The 22408-nt window shown below is 26.3% G+C and overlaps 1 protein-coding gene across 5 annotated transcripts in view; it reads right to left on the bottom strand.

Moving 5' to 3' along the window:
• Nucleotides 1-22408, bottom strand: part of LOC132924057 (potassium voltage-gated channel protein Shal) — a 65459-nt gene that overhangs the window by 15861 nt on the left and 27190 nt on the right. For all 5 annotated transcript variants that reach the window (XR_009661289.1, XM_060988134.1, XM_060988133.1 and 2 more), the window contains exons 2-3: nt 6420-6582; nt 4113-4301 (exon numbers count right to left, since the gene is read on the bottom strand). Coding sequence is in view for 4 of the 5 variants with exons in the window: in XM_060988134.1 (XP_060844117.1) it covers nt 4113-4301; nt 6420-6582 (352 nt within the window). In the remaining variant the exon portion in view is untranslated. The remainder of the gene's footprint in view (nt 1-4112; nt 4302-6419; nt 6583-22408) is intronic.

The raw sequence follows: 22408 nt of genomic DNA, 5'->3' as shown, positions 1-22408 counted from the left end.
ATGTCTATATTAACTGATTAATAAATACAAAATTATTTTTTCTGTGATAATTATTTCTGTGTAAGTAAACAATACAACAACTATAGTAGTTATTATTACTTTTTTTAATAATACATTTCGAAATAAAAAATGCTCAGTTATTTTTGTTTTTGAAAGATACTGGGTAATTTTTGTATTATAAAAATAACTACGAGATTGACTCATAAAGCTAGTAAAGCTTTGACTTATGATGTTACAGGTGTCAATTTTTTATCAATACATTTTCTCAATATTACCTATTACCTAATTATATTTTAAATTTAAATGGTGATAGCATAGTTAATGAAACAGTGTTAAAAATGTTAACTGTTAAGATTATCCTACTATTCTTAATATTGATATAAAAAACAAAAAGGTGGCATAAAGCATTGTCACAAGGCATATTCCATAATATGTAATTTGTTAATTTATGATAGATATACATACTTTTTTTTTTTTTTTAATTTATTTAATTTATACAATCTATACAGTGTTTAGTATAATACGCATATTAGATGGTTATAAAAATAAATACAAAATTCAACAGAAGCGCTTGAGTGGAGAAGCCGCCCACTGGCGACACTCCGGCAGATATACATACTAGAAATTATTTTTAATATTATTTTGTCCTAAATGATAACTTTATAAAAAAAAAAAGTTTGTATTTTGAAAAAAAAATATTAATAAAAACCGCCAAGTATTAATAAATATATTTAATATAATATTTAGAGTTTAAACTTAAAGAAGAATAAGTATTAGAAAGATGTTTGTTTTTTGTATTTGAAGCAGTAAAAGTTTTTTAAAGTTTCATGTAAGTTCTGTAAATTTAAAATCGACAATTGAAAACAGATGGTACTTACAAAAAAGCATTGTAAAATCTCAGTCGTTTTAGAAAATATTAAGGAAATGTTCGTAAGACTACGATATTTCCTTATATGAATTTAATATAGAAAAATAAAGGAATTGAGATCTATTAGATTAATATACACAATCGTTAGTTTTTGTATTTGTTTTTTAATATGACTAGTATTTTAATAATGACGTTTAATTTATATTAAATTAAATACTATAATTTCTATATTGTGTTCTTCTTTTTATTTTTTAATTGTGAAATCTCATTAAGAAAATATTGAGAAATCGAATACAACTTTTTTTAACAACTATTTTTTAAATAAATATTCATACAATTTGCAATCATTATAATTTGAATTATTTAAATGTTAAAATATTATGTCAACCATAAAATAATATTAAAATATTACCAAAATTGTATAGGTAATAATATAATAAAAATGTTAAAAAAATGATAGGGATTATTTTTTCTTTTAATTTGTAGCTTTAAGCTTTATTACAAAAAATAGATATGTGATTATTATAATATTTTAAAATCGAAATAGTATCGTAAAAGCTTTTCTTAAAAGTTGTGTTTCTTATACTAAGATTTAGTATTAAAATTCGAATTTAGAATATAAAATTTTATACGTTTTATTACCTATAATATATATAGTTTATTATCTACAACTTATAAGCACGAGTGAAACGATATAAAGTGCCAATAAACGGCATCTGTATTATTTTCGATATGCCGTTTTTCTTAATTTTTTTTTTTTTAAACGTATTATTGTTATTTTTAGTTAGGTTTGTTTAATGATATTATTTATTTAGATTTCATACTACACGATTGAAGTATAACAAAGTATAAATAATTTATAGTTTATATTTTTGTAAAATACCTTGGATAAATATTATTATTTGTGGTAGGTATAACACATGTTAAAACCATAGGTATAGGTACTTAATTCAAAAAAAAAACAAACTTATATTCATGGTGATGATGTTAATCATTAATAACGGTTTTTATTCCATAGCATGTATAACCCACACATACCTAAATTTTAGAATCCTAAATAAACATGGCTATAAAATAGCTGGAGCATGGTTTAATAAACACATATACAATAAAGTAAAAAGTGGAATAAAAATAGATTTTATTTTTGCATTTTATAAAATTGTTGTTTGACTGAATATAGTAACAAATATACCATTTATGGCTTTGCATATTTTTTTAATGTTGTAGGTGGGATGTAAGTACCAATACTATCATTATGAATTTGGAAAATTGTATTTTTACAACAATTAAATGTATATGAAAAATATATTATAAAAGGTTGTTATTTATTTGGGATAGTATACAAATTATGTAGTGTATCGTAAAAATATATTTTCGTTTTAAAAACTATCTTCGGGGAAATCATATAATTTGTACAGTAGAATGAGCATCTTAAATTATGAAATGAATCATCATTGGTAATTTGAACTTTTATGATTAAAATTTATATCGAATGAGAGTGTCAGATAACAAATATGTATACCAAATCATTAATGAAATTGTTTATTTTTACTGCTTAACCCGTATTGAGAAAATGAGAACTTTTTGTAAATTATACGAAGGATAGATTAATGTCATATAATATATCAATATATCATTAATGGCATGTACGTTTATGTGCTTTAATTATAATTAATTTAGTTATGTTTCTATAGTACAGTATTCATGAATACTAAGTCCTGAAAGATATTATCTACCTACCATAATCCTTAATAAATCTACCATAATAATACTATTATTTCAGGATGCAGTAATTCCTAGTTAATTTCAATCGAATAATATTAATACTTAACATGTTTGTCCATACTATGATTAATTATCTAGAGTATTAAAATACAAAACAATGAGTTAATTAAAAAAAAAATCTTCAGTTTTTAGTAAATTAGTTAAAAATGAACTTAAAGTACCTGTTATGGTACTTAAAAATATAAAAGCATATGGGCTTAGCCGCTTAGGTATTATAATATTAAAGAACTATTTGAAGAATCTTTTCACATACCTATTATATTTTCATGAAAATCATAAAACGCAACATAAAAACGTTAGGTAATTCAAGAAATTTGATTTTTAAATATTAAATTAGTTGATTATTATATATATTATTCATTTTTATTTAGATATACTTTTTTTGTATGTTTATAAACATTTTAAATAATTAATAATTGATGTCTTAAAACATTATTTATCTTAATGTATATTTTGAATTTTCTTTGTAGTAAATCATTGTAGGTAATATTAAAGTTTCAAAATAAACTTTGTTGATGAAAACCTTTGTTGTTCCGTATTGTACTTTATCAAAGACAACTATGAACACAGTATAGTTGTGGCTTTATACTCAATGACAATCTATACGACCTATACATCTAAGAACAATGTGCGATAGAGGGCAATGTAATTATCTTTTAATTTACTTATTTTTCTTTAATCTTTATAAGCTCTAAGAGTAATTTTCGTTCGGAAATTATTCTTGTTAACTTTTCATTATTTTAACATGACAACTGGTAATTTAATGCATTTATACAACATAGAAGTCAGAAGTAAAGATGAATACATTTTTGAATAAATTAAACTTGAAAAATTATGCTGTTTTATTACTGAATGACAATCATTAAATGGAATAATTTTTCGGCTTTTGTTTTATTAATAAAAATAACAATATGGTTATAATTGCAAAATATCTAAATAGCATGATTTTTATAATCGAGGTTGTCTGATAACATACATTTTTAATTAATCATATATATACATTTATATTTAATACAAAGTTGGAGTTATTGTATAAAATAATAGTAATTACGGTTGTCATTAGTAAAAATATTTTTTTAATAATACTTGTAGTTAAATCATTAATTTACACTAATGTAACACAAATCTCATAAATTAAGTGGGTATTTATATTTTTAATATTTAAGATTTAAACATAAATTAAGAATAAGGAAACAAATAATCAGAAGTCACAATCAAGATTTTGTTTTAGAAGCTATGTATCTCTTAAGGTTTTCTTTTTAATAATCCATTGCTGTTAGTCTTATATATTAAAAAAAGCAATTAAAATGGGTTGACCAATAGATTTATCTAAAAAATCTTTTTTTGTGGTATTAATGTAAGACAAACAAATTCATCTGTGTACAGAAAAAATGTAAAAAGAATGAATGAGTGGATATGAAGAGTAAAGGAAAAAATAAACACTATTCAATTTACTTACAGTCGTTTTTTCCAAACATCGAAGTAAATGATGATGCTGCAGTTCAAATATGTCTTCTTCTCTGTAATTTTCATCAAGCTCTAGCCCGGATTCTTGAGCCGCCATCCTGGCTTCAGCCGCTTTTTTTTTGCTTACAAATGCGGCACCCGAAGAGGCCTTTGCTATCCTTATCCTAGCTAGCCGTGCTTTCTGTAAAACATCAAATTAATGTGATTAGTATCACGAAACAAATACAGATAAATCATTTTTTTCGTAAAGCCTAAACATATGATTTTTACATTACTATACCATATTACATATTACTTTTGATAGGCTTATTTAGCATAAATAAGATGAAAAAATGAATAAATTTCATACATTTTAATAGCACTAATTACTTATAGCGTTCACACTGTTCACAGTAATTCGTTCAAAGTTAGTTATTTTTTTTTACCTAGCTATTGTAAATTATAAAATAAATACACAACTTAACAAATTGTACATAACTCATGTTTTAATAATAATATATTCATTATTGTATATACCTAATGTTTTTAGTGTTTAATTATATATAGTATAACTTTATATTTTTTTGTACTTGAATATGATTTATATGATTTCGTTTAATTAATTATTAATTATTAAAAATTAGAGGATGAGTAACAAATAGTTATTAAGGTATACATTATGTAGCCATGGTTAAACGTCCTAAAACATTATTTTTTCTAGATAAAACTAAATCATAAGTAAATAAAAGTTTGAAATGAAAACTAAAATCGGAATATTTCTATAGAAAGAATATTTTTAAATTCTGAATGGGGGCAAAAAATAGCTATTGGTTTTAGGTTTTATGTTATTTTTTTATTTAACAATTTTGGATGAGTAAAAATATGTTCAAAAATTGCTCGCATCATACCATCATATCATTCGATTGAAAGTATATATTTACACTGTATAGAAATTTCCATTTTATTATTTTTATTATTGCGAATCAATCTTATTTTTCGTAACAAAAATGCCATTTTATATTCAAATTTAATAAGGATCTACATACAATTATTTTGTAGATTTAAATAAAATATTATTTGAAAATAAATTTGTTTTCCCCGAAAATGTAATAATATGTAATATAAAATACATTCGTACTAACTTATTACTTATTTTTTTTAATAATCATATGACAACATAAATTTATTAAAAAATAAGTGTGGATACTCTAGTATATAATTACTACTGGTACTTTTACTGATAATGATATCATATTAATTATTGTTTAATTTAAGTTTGTTTAAACTTCTAGAAAATATATTAGATATATTAAGATATATATATTTAAGATATATTAGAATCAAAGATGTAATAATTTACAAATACTGTACATTTCATTAATATATGTTAAATTTTTAGGTTATTAGTTGTAAAATAATTTTATTATTTAAGAATTTCCTGAAATAACATGTCGATTTTTTAAATTGTTTTCTATGACTAATTTTCTAGAAGTTACACTATTCAGATTTATTAACTTATCACTCATTTTAATGATATTCTATTGTTAAAATAATATTAATACAAATTATCAAATTGTATGAAATAAAGTCCAAACTAATGAGTACATCAATATAAACCCAAAACATAACAAAACTGAAAATATATTATAGTGATTCTATGATTTATTTTTTATTTCTATTTTAAGATATCGTGCATGTATTTCTGTTAAAGTTATTATAATACTTGTATATTATTTGCAATCATATCAATGAATCTTGATTTTTAAATATAATTGCAATATGATAAAAATGTGTATGTATCTCTTAAATGACGATGATGGATGATGGTTGAAGGTTGTGAACAGTGATGTTACCATCTCTAAATCCCTAAAAATTGCTATTTGGGTTGATGTTAACTCCTCTCCCCTATCTAAATACGTTCCTGATTAGAATTCAATATTACAAAACATAAATGACACTATAATATTGTTCTTTTATTACACTATCACATAAAAAGAATACATTTTCACTTTTTATAATTAACTCCGTAGTTCTATTGTTATGTTTAAAGAATAACATTTCAATTTTAAAGAATTTAAAAGTATATGTAACTTAAGTCTTTCTAACTTAAAACCAACATTTTAGATAACATCCACTTAAAAGTTTTATTTTATTTGGATGCATTTAATTTTTCATAAACTTTTAAAAAGGATTTTCAATATAATTTCGTATTTCATCATGAATTATTCATAAAATTATAACTTATAACTGTCAATGAATAGTAATGATTAAATTTCATATTTATTTAAAATTCAATTTAGTTATATAAAAAAAAACTTACTCTTTGAGCTTTTCTTTTATCTGCTCGCTGATTTTGATGGTAGATTCGACTGAAATTAGACACGATTACTGGTACAGGTAGTGCGATAACAAGCACTCCACTGAGTGAACACACTCCACCAACAATTTTTCCGGCTATTGTTTCTGGTACCATGTCACCATACCTGTACAAATAAATGTATAATTTTTAATGTTTAAAATTTAGAGTGTATTTTATATAAATGCATTATCAATAATTAGTTTTAAATCTCTTCTTAAATGTTTTAATGTTTAAACTACAGTATCTGTAAGTCTAATATAAATAATTACAACCTATGTTAATATTAAAATATATCCGATTTCTTTTGAACAAATTTAACTCAATAATCTTAAAATTATAGGTAAGTATATCATAATTATGATTAAAAATTACTTAATAATTATACTTAAATAATGGATTTCGTGTTAATAGTTATAAATTATGAAATAGTTACACTTAAAATTAATTATAATTTCAACACCCTAATTATAATATAAGCGTAGCAATATATTATTATGTAATAGTATTATGGGATAAAATATTCTGATAAAAGTTCACGAAAAAAGTAAGCTCTTAGAAAAATATTATACTATGTTTAAAGTTTAAGAGATTTTAGAATTATGTATTTTCAAGTTTAAAGTTAAGTAGGTATCTTATATAATTTTCAATTAAAAAAAAAACACTTTTTTTAAGTCAAAATAATTTTAATTACATAAGTGTAGGTAAAAATTCTATAAATAAAATAAAAAAATTGAAAAAAAGAAAAGTTTATATAAAATAATTGGTTTTTATTTTTCAATTTATGTGTAATATATAATCTTTCATGTATAATATTATGTTTATGTTCATATAGTTTTATAAATTATGTAATACATATACGAGGTACGAGTACATACATACATACAACATAATAGATATGTATTGTACATAACGTTAAATTAAATAGGTATTTATATTCTTTTATAATTATTTTCAACTATAGACTATATATAGGCAAGTACAATTTTTTGATTATTTTCATGTCTAAAATACCTTTTTATATTATAATTTTATTTCTTATTCAACTATTTATTTAAAGAAGATGAACACTATTTTTAAAAATAAAATAAGAAAGAAAGTTGATGGATTTAGTTACATTATCCTTCGGAATTTTGAGTCTTTTGTATGAATGTGTTTTAAAGTTTTATAAGATCATCGATTTGATAATAGTTTATTCTTTTGGAATAAAGTTTATACAATTCGATCTTATCAAGAGTTTATACAGCATAATATACTGCGTATCGTCTCTAGTAGCTTAGTGCACATTTTATATTTTTATTCATTAAAAGGATTCTTTTATATTGCATGAAGTTATTTTGTATTATATTATATTCACGATACCAGATTAAAAATTACGGTAAATATAGTAATGAATCACAAAATCAAGTGTAAATTTATTAATTAATACGCATATTTCTTTATATATAAACGCACCCACATTATTAATCTTTCAACCATTTTCATTACAATATAATACGCAAATGTATTTTTGATTGCATTCTTTCATAGCTATGAGTCATTTAATGATTATTCTCATAATTCAATACTCTTTGTTGTGCCTATAGTACCTGTACAATTTGATTTTTAAATAATTGTCAATAACGTTGACGAAGTAATTTTTCGGAATATTATATTATTTGTATCATTACACGTGTGCAATCAAACACCAATTGGTAAAGTTAATCAAAATATATATTATTTCTCAATTCTCAACTTACCTAGTATAGATTAACAAAATTCATACACGTTTGATGTGTTGATTATGGTCTAGATTTCAAATACCCACTCACGTTAACTCTTTAGCAAACAGTTTACCATGTTCGGTTAAAATCTGACACTGATATATTAATAAATTATAATACATTACCAGAATAGATACTACCTAAGGGATATAAACGTTGTATGGTTACGACTGCTTAATAGATACCTACAGTTAAAATCATGTAAACATTAATTAAACAATATTTTGAACATCAAACATTCAACGACGTCATATAAACTATATCTGAACTGTTTATTTGTATGAATACATTGAAGTTAAACATTTTGGTTAAATTACAAACAAGTACCTATATAATAATATGATGATAAAATTGAGTGTAAAATTAATTTTGTATTAATAATATGTATGTATAATAGTATTTATACAATACATTTTAAATAATTTCATTTAAAGATAAAAAGAACCAAACAACACAATCCTTTGCTTTGATACAATCGAACAATTGTCTTATTTAACTTTGATACCTACAATGCTTTGCTTTGAAATAATGATTAGGTACTCATTTATTTCATTAAAAATAAAAAATAACGGGCATTAAATAAAATGAGATTATTAATATTATTCTTACAGCTATTATAATGATCAGAAATAAATGACTATAATAATTTTCAATATTTCCATAAGTAACTTAAGTAGTTTGAATACAATAGTAGTACGATTTATCTTGCATTGTCTCTATAAAGTCAAATAAAAAAAAACATATTTATAATTTTAAAATTTTAAAGGTGAATTACTTAATTTTTTTTTATTAACACTTATAGTAATTACTATTAATGTATTATTAATATTTTATATTACCACAATTGCTTAATTTACAACAGAGGAATACCACCGCTCACAAGGACTATTTTATGAACTTTTTTTTTTGTCACCTTGTCTTATTATATTCAGAAAATTATTGTACAGCCATAAATAAATACAACGAATTATCGTAGATCTAATATCTCTAAATATAATTATTAAATTGAATTTGTTTAAAATAAATAAATTTAAATTTATTTTACTCATTAAATATTGTGAAAGTATGTATAAAGAGTATAATATTAAGAAAATTACAAATATTTTAAACGGTTTTAAATTAATTTTTTATTTTCATTTTAACCAAGATTTGATGTTGACTTTATTGTACAAGAGATTTAAGTAAAGATGACTGGGTTTACATAATATTTTTCTCTTTGCATAGTTAATCAATGTTTTGTTTGAGTTTTTTTTATTAAAAATTATCTTCTACGAGATGCTGAATATACTTAGTTTAAAATAGGTATATAAGATGTAACTTCAATAATCAGATATTTATGTTGCTTGTTAAATTGATTCACATTTATGTTAATATTTCAATATAGAAAAATATTTACTAATTGGGCCTAAATTATAAATTATCCATCCAGGGGCACAAAAACGACTAACTATACAATAATAATATTAAAAATCAGTTTTTATAATAAAACGTTTATGTTAAAAAATTGAAATTTTCTTCTTAGATTATGACTCCGAAAAATCATTAGTTATATTTTCATAGTTAGATCGCAGATATCAAAGCACGTCCGATGTTTAATGTGGCTAACTAATAAAAATTTAATATCAAAAGTAGAAAATAATTTAATAAAGTTATGAGTGGAATAAAAAAATAATCGTTCACCTAGGACAACATTCTCTCCTCGTGTTACTAGCCCTTATATAGCTATAGTTATAGGATCAGAGATTCTAAATCTTTTTAGGACCACGACCCAAATTTTCCTTTGCAAGTCTATCGTGACTCACATCGTTTCACTTTTACCGGATCAATAAGTAGTCCTGACAAATTAAAATTTGTTTATAACTTTATGCAATAAACTTTATAAGTTTATAATGAATATAATTTTACAAATGTATTTTTAATAACGAGACGTATATGCGAAGTGTGTGTTTGTTTCCAGCTATAGTTGATAACAGCTCCTTATAATTTAGACAGTATAAAATAACATTAATATCTTAGAATTTATATATATGTAATTAAAAAAAATGTTCACGATCCACTAAAAATTGATTTGCAACCCACCAGTAGGGTGCTACGCACAGTTTGAAAAATGCTGGACTAGAATAACATTCTGCGTACGGTCTACTTCTATAATAATGAAATGATATGAATTCTACCAGGCTAGAAAAGTTAGTATATTGATATTTATTTAGGTACCGTTTAAAAAAAATTAATTAATCAATAAGAAAAAAATGTTAATATTAAGTTTAAAAATATATTAAAAAAAAAAAAATTATCAAAGAATATAACAAGGTACAAAATTGTGTTTATAAATGAAAACAACATACAAGTTTTCTCGGTAAGGCCCACTATTTCTTTTTAAGAAATTAATTAAAGGAAAAAATTGGTTGTGCAATAACATTTTTTTTGTGTGTGAAAAAAATAATTTGAAAATTATTATTATTTAAAAAATTGGAAATTAATTAAAATCATTATTGGAACCGGTTTTACTTTATGAATATAATAAAAAATGTAAATTCAAAATAAATCGTGTTTATAATATTATAAAATTATCTAGGCGTTTAAAATTTATGAAAAAAATCGTTAGTAAAATTTTTAATTTTAAAAAATGTATATAACTTAAATATTATTATAGGGTTTGAGTACGATTTAAACATTTTTTAAATTAAATGAGTAGGTAATTGATAGAATTATCCCCACGTGTTTAAATAAATTGGTTACTCGACTACGTGAGAAGAAAACATTGTCGTAGGTAGGTTTTGATTTGTTTTTATATTTAAGGGATGTATACGTCTTTGTATAGTGATTTTTTTCTGGCCATATTAGAAAATTTTTTTTGGATCAGTAAGTAATATCAAAAAAGTATTTAGATAGATAAGTAAGTACAAAAATAACTGTACTTACTGACAAAATACGAAATAAAAAAATTGCGGAATTACAGTAAATATGTTTTAAGCGATGATTTTCTCTCTTTGTTTAACATACGCGCTAAATGGGAATTTAAATGTGTTCAATTTCCAACATAATAATTGATCTAATGAAGCTTAGTGAATTCTGGGAAATATAGTTTTTAGTTATAAATAATATTTAGTTCAAATTATATAATAATTATTTTCCGAGTAATCAAATATTAATGTAGTATCTTCGGCCTATATCGGTTATATCTACTCAATCACGTTATAATAAAAATAAATAGTTCCCAAGTATGCATATAGTTACAGTTAATAGTAACAGTCAATAAAAAATGTATTTACTTTAATAATAAATTAGTATACTATGAACAAACTAATTAAGGTATGTTAGAAGTTAGTGAGTTACTAACACCAAACTTCATTTCAAAATATAATTTAATTAGTTAGAATATTATTATATTAGTCTATTTCTACGAAATATTATATTCAATGGAGTAAAATAATAATTAACAACTTAATTAATTACCGTTCATTATCTTAAAATTTAAGCTTTTCGTGAGTACAAGGAAATTAAATAAGTTATCATTATTTGCCTTTTAAGTTTTGTACTACTATTTTAAATTAAAATAATTAAAGACATAGTTCTTTTCGTGGAATTATTGTATTTTCAATAGGAAACAAATTTCAATTTAATAAATGTAGATTTTAAAATGGAATTTGGTCAGATCGTAACTAAAATTAATTGGATTGGAAATGTGTAGAATAGCCTTATATATGGGTTATAGTAATACCAAATATAATTGTATATAAAAATAAATTAAATTCAGGTATCATAAATATGGAAGGTCACAATTTGGGCGTGTTTCATTACGAGGATATACCGACTATCTATTTTAGACACGAATAAAATAAAGGGTGTTGACCATTATGAGTCGACCAACTATGTCTTCACTTTTTACTTTTTAGCAATGAAAATATAATAATATTTTTATTTTTTGTGATGTGTGTAAAATTATTGTAACCAGTTTAATTTACCACTTAATAGATAAGTAATTATCATGAAAAAATGTTTTTATTTTTTAATTTAGATTGAAAGCTCATGAAATGCGTTTGTTGGAAATGAAAGTTCGTTTATGAAAGAAAAATATATGTAGAATGGAGAGCGGAGTTATTCACTTCTGTCTTTTCATCCCACATATGTATAGTTTATTGATGTTTCAATAAATACAACAACAAAATTACCTATCTAAATAAAAAAATATTTATTCTTATTTAAAAAAAAGTTAATTTTATTATTATCATTAAAATAAAGAGATTGTGCTAAATAATAGAACTATTATTACCGATGAATTATTATAACTTATAACTATACACGAAAGTAATAGATAGGTATTAATATTATACTAGTAATAACAATATTTTTGTTTTTTAAAAATAATCTTAGGTTTTGGACTAGTTAAGTTAGAATTCATGAAAAAGTATACTTATTATATTGAAGTTGAAATATAAAATGTTTACATGAATACAGTTCAGTTAGGTACGTAGATTTTAGTATTGAACCCAATCATTTTATATGGGTATATTTGTATTTTTAAGTAAAAATAAGAAATGCCCATTTCTAATATGCAGGTCAGACACAACCAATGGCTTATTTTAATAAGTACTTCTGCAAAAATGTTTTGTCAAATCTATTAAAACATATTTTTAGATTTATATTGGAGCGATGAATGTATAATAACTAATGTATTAATTTCACAATGTGTGATTTATTTTGTGTCTGTCATCACCTTTTGGGCAGCAAAAGTGCTTGGATTTTAAATTTCGGAAGTAATTTCTGTTAGAAAATTGGATCAAGTTGGTATTTTGTAGGAGGACAGCGGGTTAAAAGTAAATCTTAATCAAGATAAAACGGAAATTTTTATATAATACCAGTAGGTATTCGAAAAAATTGATTTTATTTTTTTGTTATAACTCAAACATGATTAATCTATTTGCACAAAATAGTTATATTATCATTTTCTATAAATAATTTAATTTTCAAAATATTTTTAATCCTTTTGAGTTATTTACAGACATTAGAACTTTTAAATATTTTTATATCTATAAATGACGATAAAAAGATTATTTGCTTGGTCGAAATTCATGAAAATTTTCAATTTGTATAGCTAATGTTTAAAAATTTAATATAAAATTCCTCATAAGTAGTTAATACTGAAATAAAAAAATTAAAAAAGAAAATATAAACATTAATTTTTTCATAGACATTTTAAGTTAAAAATTGAATGAAGTTACATATTTAAACTATGAATAACGATATTCATTATTTTGTTATATTTCAAAAGTATTATTATTCGCGGGGACATATACATTTTGCACACATAATTATATTTTATATTTATAATAATATTTTCAAATGTAATTTTTTTTCAGAAGAAATTAATCAATTAACTTTTTAATAATTTATATTAATATTAATTAAAATTAATTACTTTAATAGAAATATTAAAAAAAACATATCACGACATTTACTTAGTTGGGTAGGTATGTTATTTTATAATATTTTCATATTATTGATATTATTCTAAGTTATAATTAATAAATAATTACGAATCAATATAATAATGTACGTACTACTTATTAAATATTAATTTTTATTATAATTGTAATATACAAGCGCTAAGTATTTAAACTCTATTATAAAAATGATAAAAATTGTATTTGTTATATGATTTTTCTGTGTATCACAAATTAACAGTGATTCTAAGAACCATAATGTATAATCACAGCACTATTTTACAGGAGTATTTTTAAAGTTTAAGTGTGATTTTCTCCCTTTACAAAATCATAGTAATTCTAAAATTTCAACCTCACACAAACCTTGTTTTCAAATTATTCAAAAAATAATTGTTTCAAGTTATAAAAGAACATGGATTGATAAAATGAAAGATATATTAATATCTGTTATTTTATTTATTAATATTTATGTTTCAAATTTAATATTATAAATTAATTCTAAATTATTTACACATGTTTTTTTATTCCTCTAATAAAAGGTACATATTTTATAAAACGGTTGTGAATTAATATAAACAATAAGCAGTCACATCTGTAAGAGATTCAATTTTTAATTGAACATCTATTGATGAAGCTGTGGTTGAATCATTCTGTTTTGAAGTACAAATGACTAAAACTAGAGTATTTGATAGAAAAGTAGAAGGACTTAATATTGGGTTCCGAATACTTTTGCATAGTACGATTCTTGAAACGATGTATACAAACAAATACCATGCATATAAATCCTATATTGCGTTTAATTACAATTAAACACCTATACATTTTAATTTTAAATTAACGTAATCACATATTTCATATTATTATCATTGAATATGAGAATACAACTATTATCAATTATGTAAATTATAATGTTTACTATTTAATATTATTTGAAAATGTTGTGATAAAAAAATATTAAAATATTATTAGCAAGGCAAATCAATTTATTCAATATACTAATAGTAATATAATATAGTGTAACCTAAACACTGCAGAAAAAGCTGATGATTTACATAAATGGCTGTCAAATGACTGATGAATTTGTGGTTCATTGCCAAAAATGGATACCTATTATAATAGTAGAAAATTATAATTTAACAAGCGAATTTAATTTAGATAATAGTGTAGTTGTAGTAGTATTTATCTAAACGTTCCAATTGTTTAGAGACGTATAATTAGAGTTATTGAAAAATAATAATTTAACGAAATGTTGAAGTGCTTTGACGTTTACATTTCAGGGTGTACGTGCGTATACTGTATAGTGTAAATATTACCTATAGACTATAGTCATTCGGAAAAGTTTCAATACACGCTGCACAATGTATAAAATGTTTGTAAGCGTATTATTCAGCGATATGCAGGTGACGATGACGTGGTTCCAATATGTAGTTATGTTGTACTCGTACCCGTACGTTTGTGACGTAAAACTCGGGTCTCGTGGTAAAACGAATGGTATATAGGTACGTAGGACGTGCTGCGCGTCGGTGGTATAATGCGCATCAGCAAGGTAGGTAAAATAATTGAATACGTGAAAACACACACACACGTACGCATACATACACAAACACACAACACACACGTGTATATATATATATATATATATTATGTGTCAGCCGTGCGCGTGTTCTTGGTGATTTTCCAATTTAAAGTTAACGAGGTAATGGCGCGGATGTTTAATAAACTAAATACATATATAAGCTGAGGTATAGGCATGTGTATGTGTATCTGTACATTATGTAGAACCGGGTTGGAATTCTAACACGAAAAACAATATTGGGGTGTATGCATAAAATTCGATATACGAGGTGATTCAATAAGCATTGCCCACATCGTTTTTTGTTTTTAATAAATCAGCTATTGGAAAATCTGATTTTTGGAATTTTTCATATGTATCTTAATATTCTTGAGATGTTTTATATTACTTAAGAGGGGGGGGGGTGGGGTGTCCCGCGGAGACGCATATTTCTGTTTTTCAAACGAGAACACCACCCGTTCTACTATATTGATTGTTTAGTAGATAATTGTTCTGAAACTTTTGGCGTATCAGAATCAAAATTCAAACGGGAAGATTTTAAGTTCTTTGACTTTGCGCGCTACGGATAACGGGGCGTATCGACGTTTTCGAAAAAGTCATCCGCTAAATACTTTTACAGTGAAAAAAGAAGGGTTCTCGAGACAGAAGTTATTGTATCGCCCACAGCAGGACACTCCCTAAGTGTAATGGAGTGCCTACGTATAGTGGGTGCCTACCTACACGTGAAATTCCAAATATCAGAATTTGAATAAATCGATTGTCAAGGGAAAAGTCGGAGCAGGGTGAGTGTATGTGCGGTCGGCGAACGTTCGCCCTGTTTACACTCTCGCACACGGCCTGCAACTCGCGCGACTGCAAATATATGGGCGCCGTATCGCACGGCCGATAGAGTGTGTGTGTGTGTGTGTGTGTGTGTGCCCGTCGTATAGTATATATTATTATTATATTCACTTAAGATAACCGAGCGGGGGCCGTATTACGTTACGCGAGCGTGGCGTGTACGAGAGGGTGCGCGCGCGTTTGCATGTGTGTGTGTGTGTGTGTGTGTGTGTGTGTGTGTGTGTGTGTGTGTGCATATATATGTGTGTGTGTGTGTGTGTGTGTGCATGTGTGTGCATATGTGTGTGTGTGTGTGTGTGTGTGTGTGTTTGGGCGCGCGTGTGGGTTAACTACCCCGATCGCTGGAGCAGCTAGCAGGCTCGGTTCGAAACCGTTGGACCGTGAATACATTAGTTACACGAACGGCAGCGGCTCTTTATTTCACACACACACACACACACACGCACATATATATATATAGTTTACCGTCAGCACACATTAGCCGGTCGGTTCGCCGCCCGCATCGCTCACGACGAAACTCAGCTACCGAATCGCGGCGCGTCTCCGCCCGCATAGAGGGCCGCGAGACGACCTCGCGATAATATTATATAGTCTCGCCGACACCGCCGTGACCGCTTCCGGGTTCTCGTATTATACATTTAACCGGCTGCGCCCGAATCGCCAGTATGTCGGGTAGCGATATAATATAGGAAATAGCGGACGTCGTGTCGTATTTTTTTGCAATATTATACTCTAACACCGTCGTTTATATATATAATCGGTGAATTTTCCCATACCGTATATATGACATGATATAGTTAATGAGTTATATCGCATAGGGGGGAAGGTGCAATAATAATCAAATATTAAGTTTGGTTTTTAAAATCTATATAAAAAATAAAAATAACTCAATTAATGAAATTAGCAGACGAGTGTATTCTTCAAGATTCGAAAAGCTATAGCTGATTGGTTTTATTGTTTCCAGTATATACAGTTACAGAGTAAACCCACTCATCGGGACTTCTCGCCAACTGTTTGTTCAAAAAGACCGATGGTCGTACGTATTAACGAGTTCTTTTTTTGTTCGCGTAACACACGCTTGAGAGGATGAATGGCACTCGGGGTTTATTAATACTGAGTGTATATCGCGGTGTAATATATTATTCTGACCTATAGGAATAACATTTTCAAATAAATATCACTGTATATTTCCAAACATCGCATTCGCGTCCAGAACGAATCGGTTTGAAACGGGTAAAAGAGAAAAAGAAGAGAGAGTATGCAAGTGATGATACACTGCATGCACAGACGCGTAGATTCTACCTAAGCGGAAATAGCTGTCAACAAAAACCCTAATAATTCAGATAAAATTTCATTTCAATAATTTAGCGGAAATAGTTTTTGCAACGTCTATAATACCCAAGAGTACCTACACCTACTTGCTGTTCAATACTATATAGATACGCCTACAGACGTGGGCTATATATTAACTTTTGGTAACTTATATAAATGACGACTGACGAGCCACGAGGAAAATACGTTTGGGAACCACTGCATTAGAAACACGCGTGCAGAGAGACAGTCGCAGACTTTATTTCGAGCGGACCGTGTGCGGTATATGATAAATTATCATCAACAACATTTCATAAAGCGTACTATATACACGCGTGTTCACGCGAATAATAATAATAAATAATATGTTTGCAGTTTGTTCGTCTTTACACGTCACGTGTACGTGTCTTGGCGGTAACCCGGCGTCGGAGGCGGCAGTTATGAACTTTTGCGCGGAATTGACGAACTACCCGCCGCCGCCGCCGCACGCAGTCCGTCATAAACTTTCACCGCGCGGTTTATTTCGCGTGTATACGCGGTGCGCACGCGCCGCGGCCGGGTCGACGAGGCACACAATCGACAAACGACAACCGTTTTTTTTCCCGTCTAAACGTCCTTTTTCTCTCTCTCTCTTCACCCACGCCCCCATCCCTTCTCTCGCCCTCTCGCGATTTATATTTTTTTCGCCCCTTACAAAGGACGCCGAACCTGCAGCACGTCCGTTGCGGTATTGTTTTAGTTTTTAGCGTCGCCCGCGACCGCCACTGATCATCGCTCGGGCACGGCGACGGCTTATTTTTTTTCCCGTCCGGGTGTGCGATGGAGGTGGTGCCGCGCACGGATTCACGGTGGCGAGGAGAAGACCGACGCGAGAGTTTATTACATGTGTATAATGTGTGTGTGTGTGTGTGTGTGTGTGTAGTAGACATTTATAATATTATTATCTGTACACGCAACTATACTCGCGTAAAATACTGAATTATATTATGCGATCGTCCATCACGACGTTTATACAGGATGTGGAGACGTATATATAATACCGCGTTAACCGTGTCGGCCGCACCAGTGGCGTGTTTAGAAATAAATAATGGGGGGAAGGGGAGTTTCACAAAAATACACAAAATGTGTTTTCATAAAAAACAAAATAATTTTTATATATTTTTGTTTATGTTCGATTTATTAAAACAAAAACACTTGTATATTATATATTATACTCTAATACGCTTAAACCTGATTAGTTACTACTATAGTGTAGTTATTAGTTAATATACACAAAGGTACGATCAATGGGGAGGCCACAGGCCCTTTGTGCCCCCCCCCCCCTACCCATAATACGCCACACTATGTTATATTCGTATACAGATATTCATGCTCACTATATATAATAACGACAGGCGAAACATAGCTGCACGCGTGTACGCCGTACACGAGGATCGCACACCACTACTCGTCTACTCACCCTGTATACACGTAACCTCGGTATAATATGTTATATGGCTATTAATAATATTGTATCATGCGCGTATTATATTACGACGGATCGTCGTACAGCTAACACGACTTATACGCACGTGCGGTATAGGGTTGGATACAATATTATATTACACGAATAATTGTAGGTAGCCATATATATTATGGCTATAAATATATATATAAATTATAATATGCGTATACGGCAGTACTTGCTTTAGTGTAAGCTGGGTCGGGGGTCGGTTACGCGCTCGTTTAAAAAACGCATTTTTTAAATAATATTATAAACGTACCCTATTTTTTATAAACGTATTGTATACGTGTATAATATAGGTACATGTGATAAATAGAGCCGTATATCTTATTCATGTATCGTTATTCGTTGAGTATATATATATATATAGTATATACACTACACCTACGCAGCGCGTTGTGTGCTTTTAATTAATATCTGCGAAATCTGCGAAACAAAAAGTGTAAATTTCGATTAAATTAAAAAACTCGTATTACTTATACTTTGTTTCGAATGAACGATTCTCTGCGAATATGTTTATAATTAATTCATTTTTAATAGATTCAACTATTTCATGTATATAGTTAACTCTTTTTTAGCGTTTATTTTACATAGTCTTTTGGTGGTCAAAAGCATAAATATTTAATGTTTATTTTACACATACCGTCCAAAAATGAGTAAACCAAATAATGATTATAGTAAAAGTAACTAAACTAAATTAACTTATTTTGTTCGACAAATTTTACTCGATAGTCAATAATTAAAAAAAAGTTATTAGTTACAGATATTTTTGATTACTGACTAGATGTTAACAACTTTTTTTCAAGACACAATTATTGTGAAAAATATTTTTCTATTCTGCGAAATTTTTAATTTAGCTATTAATAGTTAGAGTTTTCAAAACAACTAAATATTAAAAACCATCAAAAGAATTCGAATGAACATATTAAAACAGGTGAAACTTGTTCAAAATTCAAATTTTCAGTTACTTATTTTATTCTAGATTTTGTGTTATCTATCAAATAGCATGCAGGTAGTTTTTATATCATCTTACATTTTGCAGTCGTTTAAAAACAGCAGTTTTTAAAATTTCATACAATCCTTAAACTTGTTAAATAAAAATATTTATGTCATGAAGACAATTATTGTTATACGACCATACAAATAAGTAGTAAAATATATAGCAAAGCACCACTTTTGCCTACACGATACGCCGTATAGTATAAATGCGTAAAAACTGGGTAACTCATTTTTGCGGTATGGTAAGATTCAAGTGTTCCTTATAATGTCTCTATGGGTAATAAACATGTTAAAATTATAAATCTTTATGTTTAAACTATTATAAAACATGCAATAAATGAATTTTAAAAATAATTCTAAGGAGAAGGGTAGATCAACATATATTTTTAAGGATAGTTTATACTATAATATTAATTGTAATTTGTCAATCATGTAGATTTAATACATTTTTACAAAAGTGTCTATCTTTTAAGTCAATTCTGACATACTATAGAATAGAGTGAAATTGGTTGATGGTATAAATATTTTTAAATTAATCTAAATGTTTTGAAAATATCATTAAATATAGAACATAATAATGTACCGGCTACCTCTACATGATAGTAAATATTTTCAAGTTTTCTACGATTATTATAAATAATATAATTTTTTACAGTGAAATAATTTAAATGATCCAATTTCCTCAAAATTTAAACATTAAATTCTAAAAAGTTATATCTATGTATTTTTGTTATTTTTAATTGCTGTACTAAAAACATATTATGAATAATTTCGTATTTAATTTAAAGATTTTTAACAAAAACAAAAATAATATAAATATAAATATAGAATAAAAGCTTAAAAAATAAACAATTTTAAATGTAAATAAAATAGTATAGAAAATATGAAAAATATTTTGATAATAATATATCATAATATCTGTAAATTTATATTATATATAACTGTAATAAAATAGAATTCTCTTTAGTTATAAGCTTCTGAGTTATAATCGATTTCGAATGAATCGAAAAATTGAAGTTGTGTAAATAGTTTTGCTTTCTCAATTATCATGAAAAATACTGGAAGTTTTATACTTTTGACTCCAAAAATACCGATAAGAAACTATTTTTTATATCAGGAACCAACTCATAAAGATTGAGTAAATTTTTGAAGTCCTAATGTCTAAAAAAAAAAAAAATACGAATAAAAAAATACATTCTAAAATCATTATATTCTTCGCTTCACCACAATCTTAAATTGATCTGCAGGTGTTGGAAACTCATTTAAATTGTATTACGTCAGTGAGGATTATAATGATGTATTATCAAAATCATCATTTTACATAAATCATCGAAAAATATGGTTATAAGCGGTGCTGGGTTAACTATAGTATTTATGATAAGTTTAGGTATAATAAAATAAAAAAATGATTGATGTTTTTGTGAATTAATTCAATAAACTATAGAACTATTTAATCGAAAGATTAAGGCTTAGTATTACCCAAAGCCATATATTTTATTAAAAGAAATTTAAAAAAAATAACGTCATCATAAATAATCGACATAATTTTAACATGAAAATGTTGATTTATGGTTTGACGTTGAAATAATAATCAAACAAACTAGTGAAAGTTTCTTGTTTCTAGGATAATTCATTGTTGTATAACTTAATACATTTTGTTGAAAATAGATAATATTTAATAGTAAATTTAATATTTTAGTTTTTAGTTTTTACATTAAGGATTAGGAAAACTACTTTTATAATTAAAAAAAATACTTTTATCAAGTATTCACTCTACTTTAATTTATAATATATATTATACAGAAAATAAATATTCTGTATGCCGTTAAAATATTTTAAATGTGCTGGATTTAGTGATTCCGAGGTACATACTGTTATTTAAAAAAAAAAAAAATGGTTAATTAGAATTCAGATTCCAGTTTCTAAAATGATAGTACTCGTAATTGGACTACGGAATAATAAATTATCAGTTAAAAAAACATATGACCAACTTTAAACAGTTTGTGTAGGATAGTATTTATAGTAGTACGGCCATAAGAAAATGTGTAAAATTCAAAAACAATTAGAAACCTAACACTATTATACTATGATTAATTTGTAAACATAAAAAAAATAAATACATTTTATGAATAAATATAAGTGTAAACAGGACGTCTAGAATAAAGGAATTTGTGTTTTTTTTGTTTGATCGGAATCGCATTTTTTGTCTCGAAACAATTATAAAAAAAAAACACAGCTTACCACGGAATAATCCTCGTAATATATAGGTATCTAATATGGTGTGCTTAAGATCGGAAGTTGACGATAAATAATGCTGCTTACAGCGATGTTAAATTTTTGTTTTTCCCCTAATAAAAATGTAAGTCTAACGATTTGACATTTGCTGTTTCGTTTTTTATTTATCATAAAAAAATATCATTTCATCTTGGATATTTTAATTGGTACTTATTACGCTGCCGCAAGCGTAATAACAATATGTTTCAACTTTATTGGGTATTGTGATTAACGTTTTTAACATT

The sequence above is a fragment of the Rhopalosiphum padi genome, chromosome 3 (assembly GCF_020882245.1).
Source record: "Rhopalosiphum padi isolate XX-2018 chromosome 3, ASM2088224v1, whole genome shotgun sequence".
Taxonomy (NCBI): Eukaryota; Metazoa; Arthropoda; class Insecta; order Hemiptera; family Aphididae; genus Rhopalosiphum; species Rhopalosiphum padi.
The sequence above is the reverse complement of the archived record's forward strand: the minus strand, read 5'-3'. Positions and strand labels throughout refer to the sequence as shown.